This window comes from Citrus sinensis, chromosome 1 (genome assembly GCF_022201045.2).
Source record: "Citrus sinensis cultivar Valencia sweet orange chromosome 1, DVS_A1.0, whole genome shotgun sequence".
NCBI lineage: Eukaryota > Viridiplantae > Streptophyta > Magnoliopsida > Sapindales > Rutaceae > Citrus > Citrus sinensis.
In genome coordinates, this window is record NC_068556.1 from 6,456,626 (window position 1) to 6,475,221 (window position 18,596).

The following is an 18,596-nucleotide window of genomic DNA, read 5'->3' on the forward strand; positions in this document are numbered from 1 at the left end:
AGTTAAATTAGGGCTTATTTTTATTAATTGAATAAAAAAAGAATAATTTTAATTTGTAATTCGAGAGGTAGATCAAATCTCTCTCAAAATTCTTAACTACTCCTAATATTTGACAAAATTCAGCATAAACCCTAAATGCCTTCTTATTCTCTTATTTATACCTCAACCTTAATTAGTGAATGTCATATCATTTGGGATAACATTTTCAAGTAAAAATTTAGGATATATAGCACTATTCTTTACTATTCACTGAAAATTTAGTAAAAATTATTAATCACATAATGAACGATATATCACATGTCACATAATTTAGAATAATATACTACCAAAAAGAAAAAAATAATAAAAAATAGATGTAGTAAAAAAATTTACGCCGTTGTAAGTAGTATCTCATTGCAAAGCACTGATGAGTGTGGTGGAAAGTGGAAACTGGAAAATTCTCATAATTTTGGAGCCAAGCCAACGCAAAAGACAATGACACATGAAAAATAACAAAAAGTATAAAAATACACTTCAAAGAGCGAAAGTCATAACCCACGTGGCAAACACAACCCTCATCAAATCGATCACAAAAAAGCCAGATTGGAAAATGATAACAAAATAGGATTGAAATTTTCAGTGTTGCTGTGTAATCATGACCAAAGAATCAACGCACGAAGGGAGAGTGGGTCAGGAAATCTATGTCAAGAAGATAGTTTCTGCTTGTCATTGAGCTAAATTCAGACTTGAAAAGCTGAATCCATCTACCCAGAACTGTCTGTTTGCTATTGGTGGGGGCATTTCAAGTAGTAAATTAGAAAGAGCTGCAAACTCTATCTGTTTTTGTGTTGTTGGAATCTTCTTCAATCTTTAGATGCTCATGGGGAAGTGAGAGCTTGAGGCCTCGACGTTGCGTTGCTGAGGGCTCATTATTTTGGGAATAGAAATGAATGCTCTCTAAGTTTCAACTTATTTGGGAAGCCAAGGCCTTAGACCTCTTCACTTGTCTTTTTACAAGTGTACATGTTCGAGCCATACAAAAGCAATTAGACAATTGTTTATATAAAATCTATGTAGGCTAAAACATGGAAAGGTCACAATTAAAAATTTTGACACTATAAGACATGGAAAAAGTGACAATATTGCCTTTGTCCTCCACTCTGAATGTCTCTCATTTCAAAATTCTCTCTTCCCATCACAAGAAATTAAAATTTTCTTGTTCACTCTCATACCACACAGACTCATGTACAAATTATATGATGCTAAACCATTTTTTCCCAAGTTTCATATTTTATTTCCCAACTCACTGCATTTAATAATTTAGGATAAAGATTTTTTTTTTTTAGAGTGCGATATTTGTATTACAATCACAAATCTATTATTAATATTTACAACAAGAAATCGATAAGACTATCCTAGATGAAATATATTATGGCACAATCTAAATTTTTACCCTCACTTAATATTAGTTAGATATATGTTTCATCCTTGTTAGTGGAAGAGATATCTACTCCTGCCTAATTAAATTAATAGAAAATTAGATGTTGCCATCGGGTTACAATTCCTTTAACTTTTTGTACAATGTTTGACTTTGGAAGATGTAACCATGGGACTGTATAACCATAAATAATATGTAATTTGGAGAAAGAATCTTGAAATGTTGGAATTGAAGGGATCATTGAAACAACTAAAAGATTTTTCAGTTTAAACTCCTAAGTTGCATTGTACTGTGAAAGACAGCTAATAAATTCTTAAATTTCTGGTTAATTCTTATGGAAGGAGTATTTGTTATACTTATGTTTTCAAAATAAACAAATTAATGATGATCAAATTGTATATATTAACCATTATCTTTAATGGTATGGCGGCTGTGTATGCTGATAAATATGAATCATTAGTTAATATCATAATTTTTTTCTTTTTACCAGTTTTAGGAGTTGAAAACGTTTACTTGTAGACCATTTGTTAATGACCAAAAACCACAATATAGATGATAAATGCTGCTATAATTTAGTACCAGAGAAAATCGATTTGCTCATGTCAACTAATTTAAAGACCTACATTGTTGGAGTGCACCCTTAATTATAGAATCTTAGCCGTAGGTAATACATGCTTGAAGCAGAAGGAGCAGCTGCTTAACAATACATACAGATACTGGCCAACGACTCTCATTCATTCCACGCTTCATGCATAATTAAGTAATTATAAATCAGTCTTTTTCAGTTAGGTGGTGCCAAGCTGGCAAAAGCTAAGTGAACCCACAGAGTTCCATACTCACTATAAGAGATGAGTCAAGTCTTAAGTTAGCCACCCAAATCTTAATTAATCAAAATTGCTAAATAAATTAACGGAAGATGATTATACGCGTTTATTTATAGGGAAAATAAAAATAAAAATTCCCTGAAAATGCTGTATACGATAAAAGCTTAATATATATATATAAGAGACGCTGTAGCATGCACGGATCATAGAGATTGGTCGCATGGCTTGATCGTCTATAGTTTGTTTCCATACAAATTTGGTTCAAGCTTCCAATGACACCTCTTTCTTGAAGAAGAAAGAAAGAAAGAAAGAAAATAGATCTTACTGCAATTGGGTGTAATTGTAAACGCGGCTCATGACATGATAGTCTAGCTATCTCATTTTTCATTTTCAACCCTCTCAATTGGCTGTAAGCCTCCAATATGAATTTTCATTTTTTCTCTTGGCTGCTCCTTGTTGGCCCACGCGTCACTGAATTATTTGTCAAATTGAAACCCAAATCCCGCCACCCAAAACAGTTACCATATATACGACATTATTGGACTGTAATATTTACTCCCAATATACAGTGCGCAATGTGCAGTATTTAACTCTAAGGTGGATCGTATAGTCATTAGCATACCATATTGAGTAAATAATGTTTTATATGTTGTTTATTATCACGTGATAAATCTAAAATGCATGCATGCTACAGTCTCTATATAGGCCCTCTTTTTTGGGTTTATATGCATACGTTGCTGTCGCTGAATTCCTTGTTTACAATTTCAAATTCAAAAGCTTCTGTGAAGATCCATACAAATCACTCATTATTTATTTAATTGGTCCCCCTACCCCTATGTATGTACATATTTTCTGTAAAGCACGTATATAGCTACATCACATTAGTAGGATTCCGTTTCCAACTTACCAAACGAAGCATAAGCAGAGCCTTCACTATTTTTTGAATCTTGAATTTAATTTATTTGCCCTTTTTTTTTTGATTACATGAGACTATTGCTCAGATTATAACTCATATTACATGAGACTATAACTGATATTTACAAATCAGACTATTACTGGGACCAACTGACATCAATGCTAATGGAGCTCTGCCCAGATTTTAACCCTCACAAATTTATTTACCCATTTGAGAACTCGCTTACAGTTTAGGAAAAAAAAAAAAATATATATATATATATATAACTTGACTCTTATTTTTCATTTGACATGTAAAATACTAAGAGAGACAAATTATTATATCTTTTTTTAAAGAATTATATTACCATTTATTGATTTTAAAATTAGGAAGCTATAAGAGTCCGAAATTCATATATAAACAAAGACTCGTAGCCGCAGAAACTCGTGTACTCCTAGGGTGGCGCCGTATGTGAATTTTGTGTACTCGTAGGGCGGCCCGTATTTTAATTTTACACTTGGCTCACTTAATTTTTACATAATTTTGTTATACTGTACTATATTTTATAATTTATACATTGTAGCACTATTGTTGCAACTTAATTTACAAATTTTATGTTATAGTTTAAAATTTGTAGTTTTTCTAATATGACCCGGCCAAACTATAATCCTCGTTCAACAATAGTTTAAACACTTTCCCCTATCAAAAAGTTAAGAAAAAAAAATTGATAAGATCAACCCTCAACTTGTGAGTTTTATACATTCAAAATGCTCAATTCTAAGAGCATTATCAAAATACTTTTCAACATTAAAAACTTTAAAAGACAATTTAATTAGGATTCTTTAAATAAGATATACTTCGCTCTCTTCTATTAATATTTTATTATTTTTATGGAAAGAGAAAACAATATAATTACTATTTATTTTTCTTTTCAAAAAAAATAATAGCACTTTAACAGTTTTTTTTACCCCATTAAATGTTATTAAACTCATACACATCTCATTACAAATTTTTTCTTCAGAGTGTTTTATGTTATCAAGTAATTTTATAATTAATATTGTGTGTTTAATTATTAATTTCTAGCTATTTTTTATTTAGCAATCATTGAATTAAAAATGGACAAACATTACGGAAATAACATATTAAGAACACATAAACATAGTTATTAAAAGATAAACATATTTCAAACATAATAACAACTACAACAACATTTAAAATCAATACAAGATTACTTAGAAACAAAGATTTGATTAAAATAGTTGGAGTGATAAAATGGAAGGTTATTAAATTGTTGACAAAAAATAAAGAGTAGTTAAATTTGGTGAAGGAAATATTTGATTAAAATAATTGGAGAAACAAAATGGAGGGTAATTAAATTTGTTAAGAAAAATTGAGGGTTGTTAAATTTGGTGAAGGAAAATATTTGATTAAAATAATTAGTGTGATAAAATTGAGGGCAATTTAATTTGTTGAGAAAATATGGAGGGTAGTTAAATTTAGTGAGAAGAAAGATTCGATTAAAATAATATTGAATTGTTATAATTTAAGGAGTCTTTTGGACAAGAGTTTTATTTTTTTTATTCTTTTATTTGATACATAAAGAAGCAAATCAAAATTTAGAGAGTAAAATTGGAAAACCCTTTTGGTAATACTCCAACTTACATAATTTATTTATTTTTTTTTTTTGGTCTTATCCACGAGGTATCCTGGGGAGGGCCCCAACTGTGGGAGGCACCTTTAAGCCCGTACCACAACCCAGACTAGAAGTCCCCGCTCGAACCGGGAGACACAGGTTCTCCCAACAAATACGACTTCCCTGCGACTCGAACTGGGGAGCAAACCCAGTCAAGCCACTTAAGGGGACTCCATTGCCAGTGGAGCCAACACTTTGTTGGTTCAACTTACATAATTTATAATTTATAGGTTGATCGAAAAGTATTATCTCAAGATCTTCTAATTACCTAATGACCAACAGTTAAGTCATAAAAAAAAATGATTTTGAATTGATATAAGTCGGAGATAATGGACACTCAAAAGGCAACTCGGGTTTGACCAGCAATTTCAAATACAAGACTTCATATGTTAGCCGAACATAATCAGATTCAATCTCTTCAACAAATAAAGATTTATCCTCGATAAAGACAAAGGAGAGGACAGAAAAAACAGCAAGAAGTCTCATACAGACATTCATTAAATTATCATTTAAAAAACTTCCACTTTCGGTTTCTCACGAACTATTAATTCGATCCTCTCCATAAACGCACTCACCCCCCCGCCATTCAAAATTCTCTTTCATTTTTCTCTCTCCCTCTCTCTCGCATATTCTCTGGAAATGGAAAACCGATTGAAGCTCCGAATCTCCCGCCTGTTTCGCTCCTCATTCGGGTCGTGCCGGTCCCGAAACATATCGGAATCTGATGTCGTCGTCAAGCTAACCCACAAAAACAGTAACTCCCACATGAAGATGATGATGATGACAGAGCCACTTTTATCTCCTAAACCTCGCCCTTTCCCCTCCATTTGCCGTCCCAAATGCCCGGAAATAACGACAACGCATCCACAGATGATGATCTTTAACAACACTTGCTGCATCGACACTGCCCCGAGAAGTAAAGTTTCTGAGCAATATTCCCCTTTTGCTTTAACCACCACTACTAGTAATAGTAGTGATAACCATAACGGACACGTTATGTGTCCTCCTGCCTCACCTACCTCTCCGTTCAACGATAATACCCTCTTCTACTATGGGTGTAATAAAGAGAAAAAGAAACATCATTCACATTCAGAGAAAAACAGGAAAAAGAAAAGGACCCATTCGAGAAAAACCAACAGAAGATCAGACAGTGCCTGCATTTTCAGTTCTTCTTCTCAAGAGAGTTTCAGAGGCTGGTCGTGGTTTAGCAGTGACGAAGACGACAATGAGAAAGAAGATGAGACCGAGACTCTTTTCTCTTCTAAAACTCTCTCGTCCGACTCATCGGGCTCCTCTCTCCACCGGCGTCACCGTTCCCTCCGGAAAAAGGACGGAACTCGCCGCCGGAGAGCTGCCGCAAGAAAGCTTGGTCCTGATGTTCTGCCTTTACCGGGTGGGAAGGTGAAAGACAGCTTCGCTGTGGTGAAGAGTTCGAGTGATCCTTACAATGATTTTAGGACATCAATGGTGGAGATGATTGTTGAGAAGCAGATATTCGCAGCTAAGGATCTTGAGCAGCTCTTGCAGTGTTTCTTGTCTCTGAACTCTCATCATCACCATAGGATTATTCTTGAGGTTTTTACTGAAATTTGGGAAGCTTTGTTCTCTGACTGGTCTTAATTAATTGATGTTTTTGACCTGTGTTGAAGAAAACTTTTCTTGTTTTCTCTTCTATGAAAATTATGTACTGCTTGTAACATAACTTCAATTATTATTAATGGATCAGTACTATCTTTTGTTGTATGTCATTTTATTTTATGTTCGGATGAATTAATATTATTACTTTTTTTATAATTTTAGACCAGTCACTAGTCAGTAGCCATGACTTTTATCTAGCTAGCCACTGTTATTTTTTATGTAATCTTTCGGATTCTACTTTCTCTCTTCGTTGTATTTTCGTTCGTCTTGCTTTGAGGGGCCTGCGTTTGGAAAAGAAAGATCAGCAGTGGGAATAGTTTTGTTGCTTTTGAAATATTGCGCAGAGATTAATTTGGCCTCCAGGCTTGTCAACAATTTTGAAACTCGAAAAGATGTGGGAAATGGAATTGCACTGGCTTTTTGTTTGATTAGAAAAATAGAAAGCAAATGTCATACCATAAAGTTGCCCTCATTTTCTTTATGGGTGGACTTTTGAACTTTTTTTTTATTGTACAATATTCTAATAAAATGTTAGAATAAATAAGAATACAAATATCAATGACTTTTTCACTCAGTTATGAGAGTATATATATATATACACATACACACACACTAGAATCTAAGTTTTGGATTATCGTAGTCTAGACACAGTGAGATTATCAGAAAATCAATCAAAATTAATAAAATATGATTATTTAATGGTGCTCAAACTATTATGAAGATGATATTTGGAATATTGGTCATTGCTCTCAATTTTTTTTTTTTTATAGGAATCATTGAATTGATTGTGTAGTACTTAAGTCCTTTTTACCAATGGGCCTTTGGTCCAGTGGGAGAGCCCTTACACTTAGAATAATGAGTGCAAGGGTTTGAGCCTCCATAAAAGCATTTATGAGGCTTATTTACAATCCTTCCTCAATTATCACATAATTGAGTGGAGCCAGTCTATTCCTCACGAAATGTGAGTAGAGTGGACAGCCCTCGAATATTTGAGAGGGTTTGAAGAATTTGGGCAGCGCTTCAGAGGAGTACATGCCACGATGAAGGTCCCAATTGTAGAATCTATGTGTAAATATTAATTGTAATACCTACAATCTTGTATAAACAGTATTCAAAAAAAAAAAAAAAGTCATTTTTGGTCAAACCAACTATGACAATATGTGACCTAAAAAAATCCAAGTGAGATCGCTACATTTTATATCTATTGCTTAAGATCAAACCTACACCATCAAACAATTTAAAAAAAAAAATGAAAGATTTAAAACGATTCTCTTGTATTATTGTCCATTGATATAACATGTATCCCAATGGCCAATACCATCAACAAATACTATTTCTTACCCTCAAATTGTGATGTTTGAACTGCTAAAAGATGCTTGAAGAAGTGAACCCTTAATTTATTAAGTCCACTAGTTTCATAATTTGAAATCAACTTTATTATCAAATAAGGGCCATCTAGAAAACCAAAAAAAAGTTAAATAATAGCATCAGTTGAATGATAAAGCAAGTATTGATTGGCAAGATGCCTAGAGACAAATAAATGAAATCGTTAAATTAAAAAAAAAAAGATTGTTGTTTCATAAAAGAGACAAGACATTAAATATCTGATTCAAGCGTTTGGTACATCTATTTTTTGTTGTTTTATTAGCTAAATCAGTTTCTTTATTACAGCATTCTTGTTTCTATTACATGAAAAAAAGAAGCCAAGACAAGACCCAACACACCCCACCACCACCCTAACATCGAACAGAGTTTTTGTTTTGTAACTTAGTGTGTTGTGTCTTTGCTGTAACGCTTTCTAAGATTTTAATTTCAAACTTAAGCTGGGAGCAGCTTGTAGCTCAAATATAGACTGTGGCCTATTATGATTGGTCGATAATTTTGTGCCTGCAAGGCTGCAATAAATTAAAGCATGTGATCTAAGGCGTATCTCTAATTAGATAGTCATTAATTTAGCCAAAAGAGTTTTAAAGTAAAAGGAAACAAATGGGTTTATTTTTGCATAAAAGATGAGTACGACGTTTTAACACAAGAAAAGCATTCGAAATTGATAGGTTAAAAATAAAAAAAATTAATAGTGAAACGTCTGTTTCAAAAGATGGGGTGATGTGGCCAAGATAATTGACAAAAGAGATCAATGACGTTTACTGTTTAGGGTCTTGACCAGAGAATGTGAACGAAACTTTATGTTAATTGATCCCTTTGGGAACAAAACTATTGAGGAGCTGTAGCTTTCTTTGGTGTCTCTTTCGTCTGTATGAGTATGATGCATAAAGGCTCTTTTTTGTAACCACGAAATGAGGACATTGCGCCAAATCGATGACCAATTAAGGACCAAAATTGGCAAAGAGGTATTGTGATGATAGGATGAAATTTAAAGAATTCCTGAGCATTGGCAGGGGAGGTTGCGTTGGATATTTCATATTTGTCTCTTCATTGGGTTTTATTCTCATTAATGCTCGCATTTTTTGGGTTCTTGAGCCCCTCGATTCTCTCTCTTTTCATCTTTTCGCTTCGGCTTGTCCTGTCATCTGCTTTTTCAAAATTAATATTTATACTGAACGACGCATGCGTGCATTGCATTGCATGAACGCTCACGGTAACAAATTTATGGGCCAAACGTTTGGGCCCGGCTTCTCGTAATAAGTCCAAGACTGGAGCTTTAAGTCTCTAACCCATCCTGTTTGAATGTTTGTCCCCAAAAGTGAAAAGAATACAAATTGATATATTAAAATTAACTATTTTTTTTCATAAATTTCATTTCTTTTTAAATTGAATACGAATTCTAAAATAATAAATTTATCTTAATTTTTTTTTGTTACATAGTTTCTAAAATCTTGTAATTTTGTTAAAAAAATTCAACTTAAAAGTTAAATATAAATATAAATTATGAAATGGGGTAGGTCTAAAATTTTTGTTAAAAAAAATAATATACCTAAGTGTTTAATGGAGCTTTCATTCAAATTAAGAAGCCAATTATTTTGTTTTAGGTTAAGTAATTTCAATTTAAAAAGTTATGAGGAATTTTGACTGATTTTTAAAGGCCTACCCTAGGTCCAACTCTATTTTATTTAAAAGCACATACATGATATTAAAGTTGACTCTATCTAATACTTAGTTTCCATTCCCTATTCAGTTTCTTATCCATTCCCTATTCAGTTTCTTATTATCACCTGTCTTCGCAGCCAAATGGGAGAACCTGCACACTGAAAATTGAGATACACAAGTTTGAGTCTCACCGCTAATAAAAGTTGGTATTGAAATTTTAATTCTCCTATAAATGGGTAGAAGCAGTCAAGATTATTTGAAAACTCATCAATAATGAAATTTTAATCAATATTGTATACAAGTTCTCTTTCAATACATATGACACAACAATTCAAATTAAGCTCATATAAAAAGAAAAATTATCAAACTCAAAGAATTAAAGTAGTAAATTTCTTGGCTTCGCAATGATGAGCGGGACAAAGAGAAAATTAGATAAAAATAAATTACGAAAGTGATAGAAAATGAAATCTTAAACAACGTGGGAAAATTTAATAAAAAATATTTTATTTCATCAGCTATCACAATTCTCAATTGATCATGAATCAACTTAGTTTTTAAGTCACAACAGCTAATTTTTATCATACATTTTATTAATATAGCTTTTAAATTACGACTATTCAATTTCGACACCGAAAAAGGTTGAAGTTGGAAATGCAGATTGTGTAACCCAAATCAGTCCGCGTGGAACCAAAAACTATGCTTGTGGCTTGGATTGGGCAAAAATTTGGGCTTTTGTTGTGACCAAGCTTCATATTGGCCTTTGTCAGTTTGTCTCTCTCTTAACAATACTGAACAAGGTAAAATGTTATATGTGTATAAAATTGACGTTTCTGAGCTGGTGTGGTGGTAAGTAAGAGGAGAAGAAAAATGAGGAGGAACGTTAAGTGTGTGGATGTGGCTAAGGCTAACCTTAAGCAGCACGAGGTGGAAATTTTTTAATTTTAAAGGATAAAGAGGCGTGAAAGTGCCGGCTAGGTCACACTCTGTTGTCTCTGATTAGGACTAGTTCTGACCCTAGGACGAGTGGTCAATTTTCTCTGGTCGAATCTGTCTTTTATGCACTACTTATTACCAACTACTTTGTTTGTCTCTGCTAAAATACCGTAGCCATTCTCGTGTCATCTTCAAAAATCAAAACCCTAATCATGCCCCCAATCCATTTTGCTCTCTTATCAACTTACAGAATTCTCCTTGTGCCGCCAGGCCGACAATATACATACTGTATCATTATATTGCCTTGTGTATTTCTTCTTTTTGCTTTTCAAAATTAGTAGTGTACAAAGTATAATATTAATATTACATTTTGAAAGTAAATTTAATAGCTATTAAGAGAATGCTGTTTCCTAAATGCGTTGGGTCAACAATCAATTCCCTTCCATGCCCATAGTTGAGTCGTATCTTTTCCTACACCAGCTTGTGTTGCAAATCCATTTTTGTTTACTGTGTAGAAACTAGCTAGCAAGTGATCATAGTGGTTTTAAGAAATGATTTGTAAAGTGGACGGAATTGTTTGAATTACTTAAAAACCTATACATTCCCTATTCCGCACGTTGAGGCTCATTGGTATGAGAATTTCAATAAGGTCTTTAACCTAATAATAACAATTAAGCTCATTAATTTTTGCATCAATAGTGGGAGTTCGCATCCCGTGATTCACGGCGATATACATAACAATTATGAATTATGTGGATGGTCTAAGCTGGTTATCACTCATTCAAAAGGGAATCAAAGCTGGTTTGGTATACATATTATATATGGTGGGGTCAATTGCCCTAGCTTCAATACTTTAACATGGGTTTCACTTTCAAACTTCAAAGAAAGAAGTTAATTACTAGCTAGGTGACCATTAGTACATATGTAGAGATGTACGTACGTATAATAATATATGGGCAACAAATAAAGCAAATCAATCACAATATTTGAGAGAAGCAATTCAACAACCTCACCCGCTCCTTTCTTTCTCCTAAAGAGGCTACATACCAACTCCATCGACAAAAGTAAAAGTAACGTACACTCTATCTATTTATTTTATCTAGTTAATAACAACAACAACAACCAATACAACATCATCAAAAGCTTTAACTTATCTAGTTAATCTTCCATATCTTCGAATCTTCATTAGCGTAATAAAGAGAGAGGAAGTGGGGACTCTTTTAGCAAACAAGAAGAAAACTCAAGGACAAGAAAGGAGCGTGTGAAGACAAACAATAAACATAAAGTGGAACCGAACGTTGCCAAAGTGATCATCATCAGAATTCAGAAAAGAGAGAAAGGAGCTTTGAGCTTTCTTTCCTTATGACTACTCTGCTAGTCATGTTAAATAGCCCTTTCAAAGTGGCTCAATCTTAATTGACATCATCACAATATAGAAGAGCCAAGGCACAAAGATATCACCAATGCTGCTAAGAAACTCCATTTCTAGCACCAAAAGGTTCTTTCAAAAAACCCTACACAGCTTTAAATCTCTCTTTTCTGGTAGTGATTACCAAAGATTGCCCAAAAGTACACCTCCCCATATGAATATACAAACAACTTACGGCAAAGACTTTGACACGTTCTACGCCGATCACTTCACCAACCAATGGGAGCCATCATCAGCTAATAATAATAAAGAGATCAAGGCAATCAAGAAGCAGAGACCAAACAAGAAGAATGTCATCAATAATGTAACGTCGTCATCATCATCATCGCCAATGAAACAAGAGAGTGAGGGTTTCATGATGAAGGGTAATAACCGTAAAAACTTGAAAACAAAAACTGTTCATCATGCAGATTCACGTTTCAGTAGTGGTAGGGGTATGATAATGATGATGAGAGAGGAAAGGAGCTGTTTGCTTGCTGAAATGTTAAAGGAGCTGGAGCTGATGGATATGAGCGACGTTGATCACGTGCTGGACATTGAAGAGTTTCTTCATTATTATTCTCGCCTCACGTGCCCTGCTTATGTTGACATTGTTGACAAGTTCTTCATCGAAATATATGCTGAATTTTTTGGTCATCACTCTGCAGTAAGTACTCCTGCTTGTATCAGTTCAAGGCCAAATAAGCTACGATCATAACATAGTTATGAAGCAATTCAGAGAGGAGACTTCGTGCCTTCACAACATTAATTCCTTCTTGTTATTTTATTTTATTTTTCAATTTCATTTTTTGGATACATTATTCTTGATGCGAATCTCTTCATTTAATTTCATAACTTCCAAGGGCCAATGACCATAATTGTTTCATTTTATGTTAAAAAGAAAAAGATCTATCTATCTATTACTATGCTTTCTTAATTGATGAATTTGATATTTCGTGACCTTTTTTTTTTTCTTTTTTGTGGCTCATAGTTGAACTAATCCATCAATTAAATTTTTTTCCCATTTTTCTGAGGTTGAATATTTTGCATCATTTAGAGATCACTTAATCTTTTGATAACACTGGGAATAAAAAAGGAGGGGAAAAAAAATGTTCTTTTGTTTGTCAATTGTAAAGAGTAATGATAGAGAGCCCAACCCCTCCTTAACCCCCCAGAAGATTGAAATATCTTAATGGATACTCTTAAAATTTGAATTAATGACAAAAAGTCCTGAAAAGATTGTGCCAGTGGGATTGAGGTGGAGATTATTAGTGGGTTTCACATCATTTTCATTGTAAAATCTTGTACTAATTCCCTTTTTCCAGTAAAACAATGCTATCGTATTTTACTTAAAGATGGCTTAAATTTCTATGGAAACGGGCCTTTCGAATCCCCTCTCCACTAATTATGGAATAGGTACAAGATTATTTTCATACCCATTTCTTAATTGAAATTATAAGTTTACAATCCCATTTCCCCTTTACTGCATTTTAATTTATTTATCCCCTCTCTTCTCTTCTCTTTCCACTGTGATCACTACCTTTTTTTCTTCTTTTTTGGGTTAAAGATTAAAGAACACTTTTCCTGCGGCACCATGAGATAATACACTCCAGTCTTAGAAAGATGAAGCCGTATCCCCGTTTCAGACTTTGTGAAAATGGACCATTATTTCGACACAATCCAGCCCATTATCGTTGGAATTGGTTTAGGCTGGCCCGTTACGTCAATTTATGATAGACATGGAGAGAATATAGTAGGCCTTTTTTTTTTTGTTTTTTTTGGGCAAAAGTGTGATTAAAATACTTAAATCACTATGTAAAATACTAGCATACAGATTTTTTTTAAAAAAAAAAGAATTTCATTAACCTAATATAAATAAGATTCTTAATATTAATTCTCTAACTTCCGTTGCAAGAGGCAAAAATTAATTGAACTATCTGTAGTGATCTTACTCTTTTAGTTACCACACACGATATCTCATCTCATCCCAACTTTGCAATTACTCATTGGTTGTCTAAATATGCCCACTTCATTTTCGTTATCTTATCCTTAAGCTGCTCATAAGAGTGACAAAGGCATTGAAGAAATAATGAAATACTGTTACAAAGATCTATTCTTCTATTTCAGATTTAAAAAAAAAAAAGCATCTAGAACATTTTTACTCAAAATATTGACTTGTCCGCGTGAGATAACTCTTGAAGAGTTGGTGAATTTTTTTTCAAAACAAACACTCAGAGCCTGCACTAGAGAATTAGAGATGTATTTTTTAGTTTTTTTTTCATATTTAAATGATCATTTAAACAAAATTGTGTGAAGATTTATGGTTATAAAATATGTTTCACATGTTATTTTTCATATCTATTTTAAAGTGGATTTTTCCGTATGAACTTTATCCTATTGATAATCGGATTGTTCTGGATCATTCGATTTCAGGCTCTTTTTTTTTTTATTGATATCTACCATTGGTTTAGTTTAGTAGATAAATAATTAATTAATTAATAAACAATAGATAACATTTAAAATAGGTTAATGGATTCAAATTGAATGGAGAGACTTGAATTAAAGGCGTTTTTGCAACCCATTATAACTATCCTTTTATTCTTTTATTTTTTAAATAACTTTTTAGCCAATTTGTTGATTACAATATTTTTAAAGAATTTATATTTATTACTATTGATTAAATTTAATTGTACGCATTTGTTATGTTATTAATGCCAAAACAAAAAAGGCTATCATAGAATGACCTTGAAAAACTTATTGGCAATAGAAATTTTATTACTATTAGTAATAATGGGCTTAAAATTTTTTTATATAATATTTATATCGTGGCTGTACGACATTATCATTTTTCATCCAAATGATAAATTCATGTAGACATCACGTTAATTAGAACATAAATTTTAGATTTCAAATTTGTAAATGAGTTAGACTATTGGCACCCCTTAATTGATCTTATAAAACTCCTATTATATTATAATTACATTTAAAGACATATAGAAATAGAATTAACCTTATATTTTTCTCGGGTGTGGATATTTCCACCCCACCATTTTTATAAACCCACCCCACCTTCATAAAATAATTACAATAAGTTCACATTATTTCATAGAATTACAAATTAATAATAAGTTTGAATAATTAATTAATTAAATCATTCTTGTAAATTTTTTTTCTTACTTTGTCTTTTAACAATTTTTAACAATTTAAGGTTGGTTTAAGATAAGTTTAATTTAACTAATTTACCCTTATAATATAAATAACCAAATTACCCTAAGAAATATATATTATTGTAACTAATTGTTTAGACATTTAGTTTTATGTTTTATAATCTAATATGCTTTATATAAAATTTAATAATTTTCAATACTTCAAATGTCCTAATTACATCCCGTTAGTTTAGTGGAATATTAATAATCATACTAAAAAAGCACTACTTATACATCAATAAAATATGTAAAAAAAAATTGTATAAAAATTTATTAAAGTTAAAGTAAATTTTTAGATATTTTTGGTACTTTTACCTTATGAGGTTAGGATAATTATATTAATTTATGTTAAAACAACCTTATTGATAAAATATAATTAAAAAAAAGTCTCATAAAAAAAATTAATTAATATGGATTTAATTGGTTAAAATTTTAAATTCCTTCCTAATTTGAATTTTTTAAAAATAATGTGCACTTGTTGTAATAATTTTTTTAAAATTGGGATGGGTTAATAAAATTTATGGGGTGGAAATATCACCACCCATTTTTCTCTCTTCTTTTTTTCTCTTTCATAGTTTCACCTATACAATTAGTTTACACAAACTTAAAACAATATTTTTTTTCATATTGATTATTTTTATGTTTGGGAGATAGATATTTTTGGTTTTGTGGAGAAAGAAAGTTGGAGAAGATTGGTGATATCAAAACAGCATAATTTTTTATTATTTCTTTAGCTTAAAAGAGATTATTTTAAAAAAGTGTAAAAAGAGTATTTTATATTAGAAGGAAAAAAAAAAGCAAGGGAGCAACAATATATTTACAATTTATGCAGGAGCTTCCTCTAGCCACACTAGGGATGGCAATTCAACCCGCACCCGGCTCGGACCCAGATAAAACCCAGATTTTTCGGTCCGGGTTCAACCCGTACCAGATTAAATAAAATTCGGATCCGGATGTCATTTTAAAAACCCGCATGTGTCCGGGTTCGGTTCCGGGTTTAGGTAAACCTGTATATCCGGAACCCGGACCCAGTATATATTAATTTTTAAAAATTATTTTTAATATAAATAGGAAAATAAAAAGCCCCAAATGGTGCCCTAGCTCATTATACTTTCCCAGCCGCACAAACATTTCCTCTCTCAGTCCCTCTTCAGCTTATCTTCATCAAATCAAATCATCGTCGTCATCACTTGCCCATCTTCTCGGCTGTTCATCATCATCATCAGTCATCATTTCCTTATCTTTTCTGCCGCAACCGGTAACCAGTTGTGGTATGGGTCGAACGCCGCCTTCGCCAATCGCAATCGCGGCTATGTTCATCATCATTAGCCGTTGTCGCGACCAGTAACCAGATTCAATACGATTAGAAGTAACGAGCTTGCCTTCGCCGTTCGTTGCCTCACTGGACGCCAATCCTTCAAGTTCTTGGATACCGAATCGTGAGTTATTGCTTCCCTCGTTGAAAGTTGTTGTCTTTCATTTTATAAGTATGTGATTTATGCTTTGTTATGATTTGATTTTAATACTTATGCTTTGATATGTGTTGATTGATTTCTATAATCAATTATTATCAATGCCAATGTGCAAGTATACACAACAAGTAATAAAGTTATGAGTATTCAATATCGTCTCCACAGAAATTGATGTTACTCCAAACTGCTAAAGCAATTACAATAACACAAATCAACTAAAGATCGAAACTAACAATTGTCAAATAATTCTATCGTAACTAATAATTATGAGAGATGGAAATAAAACAATACCGTAATGAAATAAACTAAATTAAATGTGTCTAAGATTCAATTAAGAATATAGTAGTTGAATGATCAAACTCTTATAATGGGGTGACTGTTGTTTACCAAATTAGCACTAGTTGTTACAATAAGTGCTGCAGCAATGGGTAGAATAAATCTGCATCCACAGCTATCGTATGTTGGAAATCTCATACTTTTAAATCTACTAATAATGACCAGTTGCTCATATATTTATGGTACGACATTATAACCTTTAATCTCTTCACCCTACAATGTGAACACATATGTCTAGAGTGTCACAAATCTTAATTTCAAGTATTGCCCTTATGTGATTCAAAGTAACTTAATCCAGGAAACTCGACTTAAGAACAAGTAATACTCTAATAATATCTGTTAAGACATGCCCTTTTGCTGCTCTATCTTAATTGAAACTATCAAATGGGTGATCAACCAAAAAAACAGTTGTATTCATAAAAACTACTAGAGTATAATGCTACAGCATTACCTTAACAACATAAAAGAACAGTCAAGACCCCATTGGATTATTTGTCGTTCAACCATAGGTAAATTTAGTTCATAATCTGGATGATAAAAATAAACACAAATATATTGAACTCAGAATACATCCAAACAATTCAAGGAAGAAGAGAAAATATAAGTTGAGCACGATGAAAGACAAATAATTCTGCACGATTCTTTTATTTGTTTCCGACTAGCACTCCTCAATCTTGATCTCCTTCTTTTTGCCTTTGTAATTATTTTTTATGATAATTCATTGATGCCTTTCTAAGTGGTGCACGCCTCCTTTTATATTGCAAATTAGGGTAAAAGACCCAAAGTCCATGCGCGTACATGCGTTTAAATTAGAAAACATGCAGATCACGATTTTATGGCTGACCCACGCTTTAAGCTTTCTCCCGCATTGCTTTCTGATTGCTGCAGCACTAGTTGCCTTGACATCTACAACAGCACTGCATTATTCCCGATTGTGCTTGTCTTCTTTTATGGCCATCTTCTTTTCTCCTCTTGCTCATCTAATGTCTCAACATCCCCTTACGAATTTAAAACCTACAATTATGCACCTGTTTTTAGCACAAATTACTTGATTTAAACGAAACTTATTAAAACCTAACTAAAATGAATGTTTATGCAAAAGGTAATCAAAATGTAATAAGAACACCTTATTTGTTCTCTAAATGACCTTGATTCAAGTCTAAAATTGATGTAATAACTCTAATTTCCTAGAGTTATCAATATGCTTCCATTTTGTTATTTATAATTTATTTAATTTTGAATTTTTTTTAATTGTTGGCTGTTGCTGTTAATATATTAGAGTGCTGGAAACGTGATCGATTTGATTCAAACGCAAAGAAGTAGCAATAATGATGATGATATCGTTGATTATAAGTGGGAGGTTCGAACCAAGAAACAAACGAGCTTATTTGTATTTAGTTTGTTTAGAAGTTGAATTTGTATTTGATTTGTTGAAATCCTGGATATGTATTTCTATTTGATTTTTTAGTTGAATTTAGTTTTTTTTTCAATTGGATTCATCAATCCGGGTTGGAAACCTGCAATCCGAGAACCCGAATTTTCCCGGGTTGAACCCGTGCCTGACCCGAAGTGGAAAAAGGCAGGTTTATTTCCGGGTCCAGTACAGAAAATATTCGTCTGGGTCAGGATCTGGAATGGCTAAACCCAGACCCGGACCCAAATTTTACCATCCCTAAGCCACACCAGCCACCAAGTGTTTATGAAGGGAGAATACAAGTTTGGCCAA

General features: G+C 32.6%; 2 protein-coding genes across 2 annotated transcripts; both read left to right on the forward strand.

Annotated features, from left to right (window-relative positions):
• Positions 1 to 5,468: 5,468 nt before the first annotated feature.
• On the forward strand, positions 5,469 to 6,449 carry LOC102610065 (transcription repressor OFP8). Its single transcript, XM_015529484.3, has one exon. It carries the CDS (start codon positions 5,469 to 5,471, stop codon positions 6,447 to 6,449), a length of 981 nt encoding a protein of 326 aa, XP_015384970.1.
• Positions 6,450 to 11,667: 5,218 nt separating this feature from the next.
• LOC102614538 (uncharacterized) lies at positions 11,668 to 12,969 on the forward strand. Its single transcript, XM_006475553.3, has one exon. It carries the CDS (start codon positions 11,912 to 11,914, stop codon positions 12,572 to 12,574), a length of 663 nt encoding a protein of 220 aa, XP_006475616.1. The 5' UTR covers positions 11,668 to 11,911; the 3' UTR covers positions 12,575 to 12,969.
• The last annotated feature ends 5,627 nt before the right edge of the window (positions 12,970 to 18,596 follow it).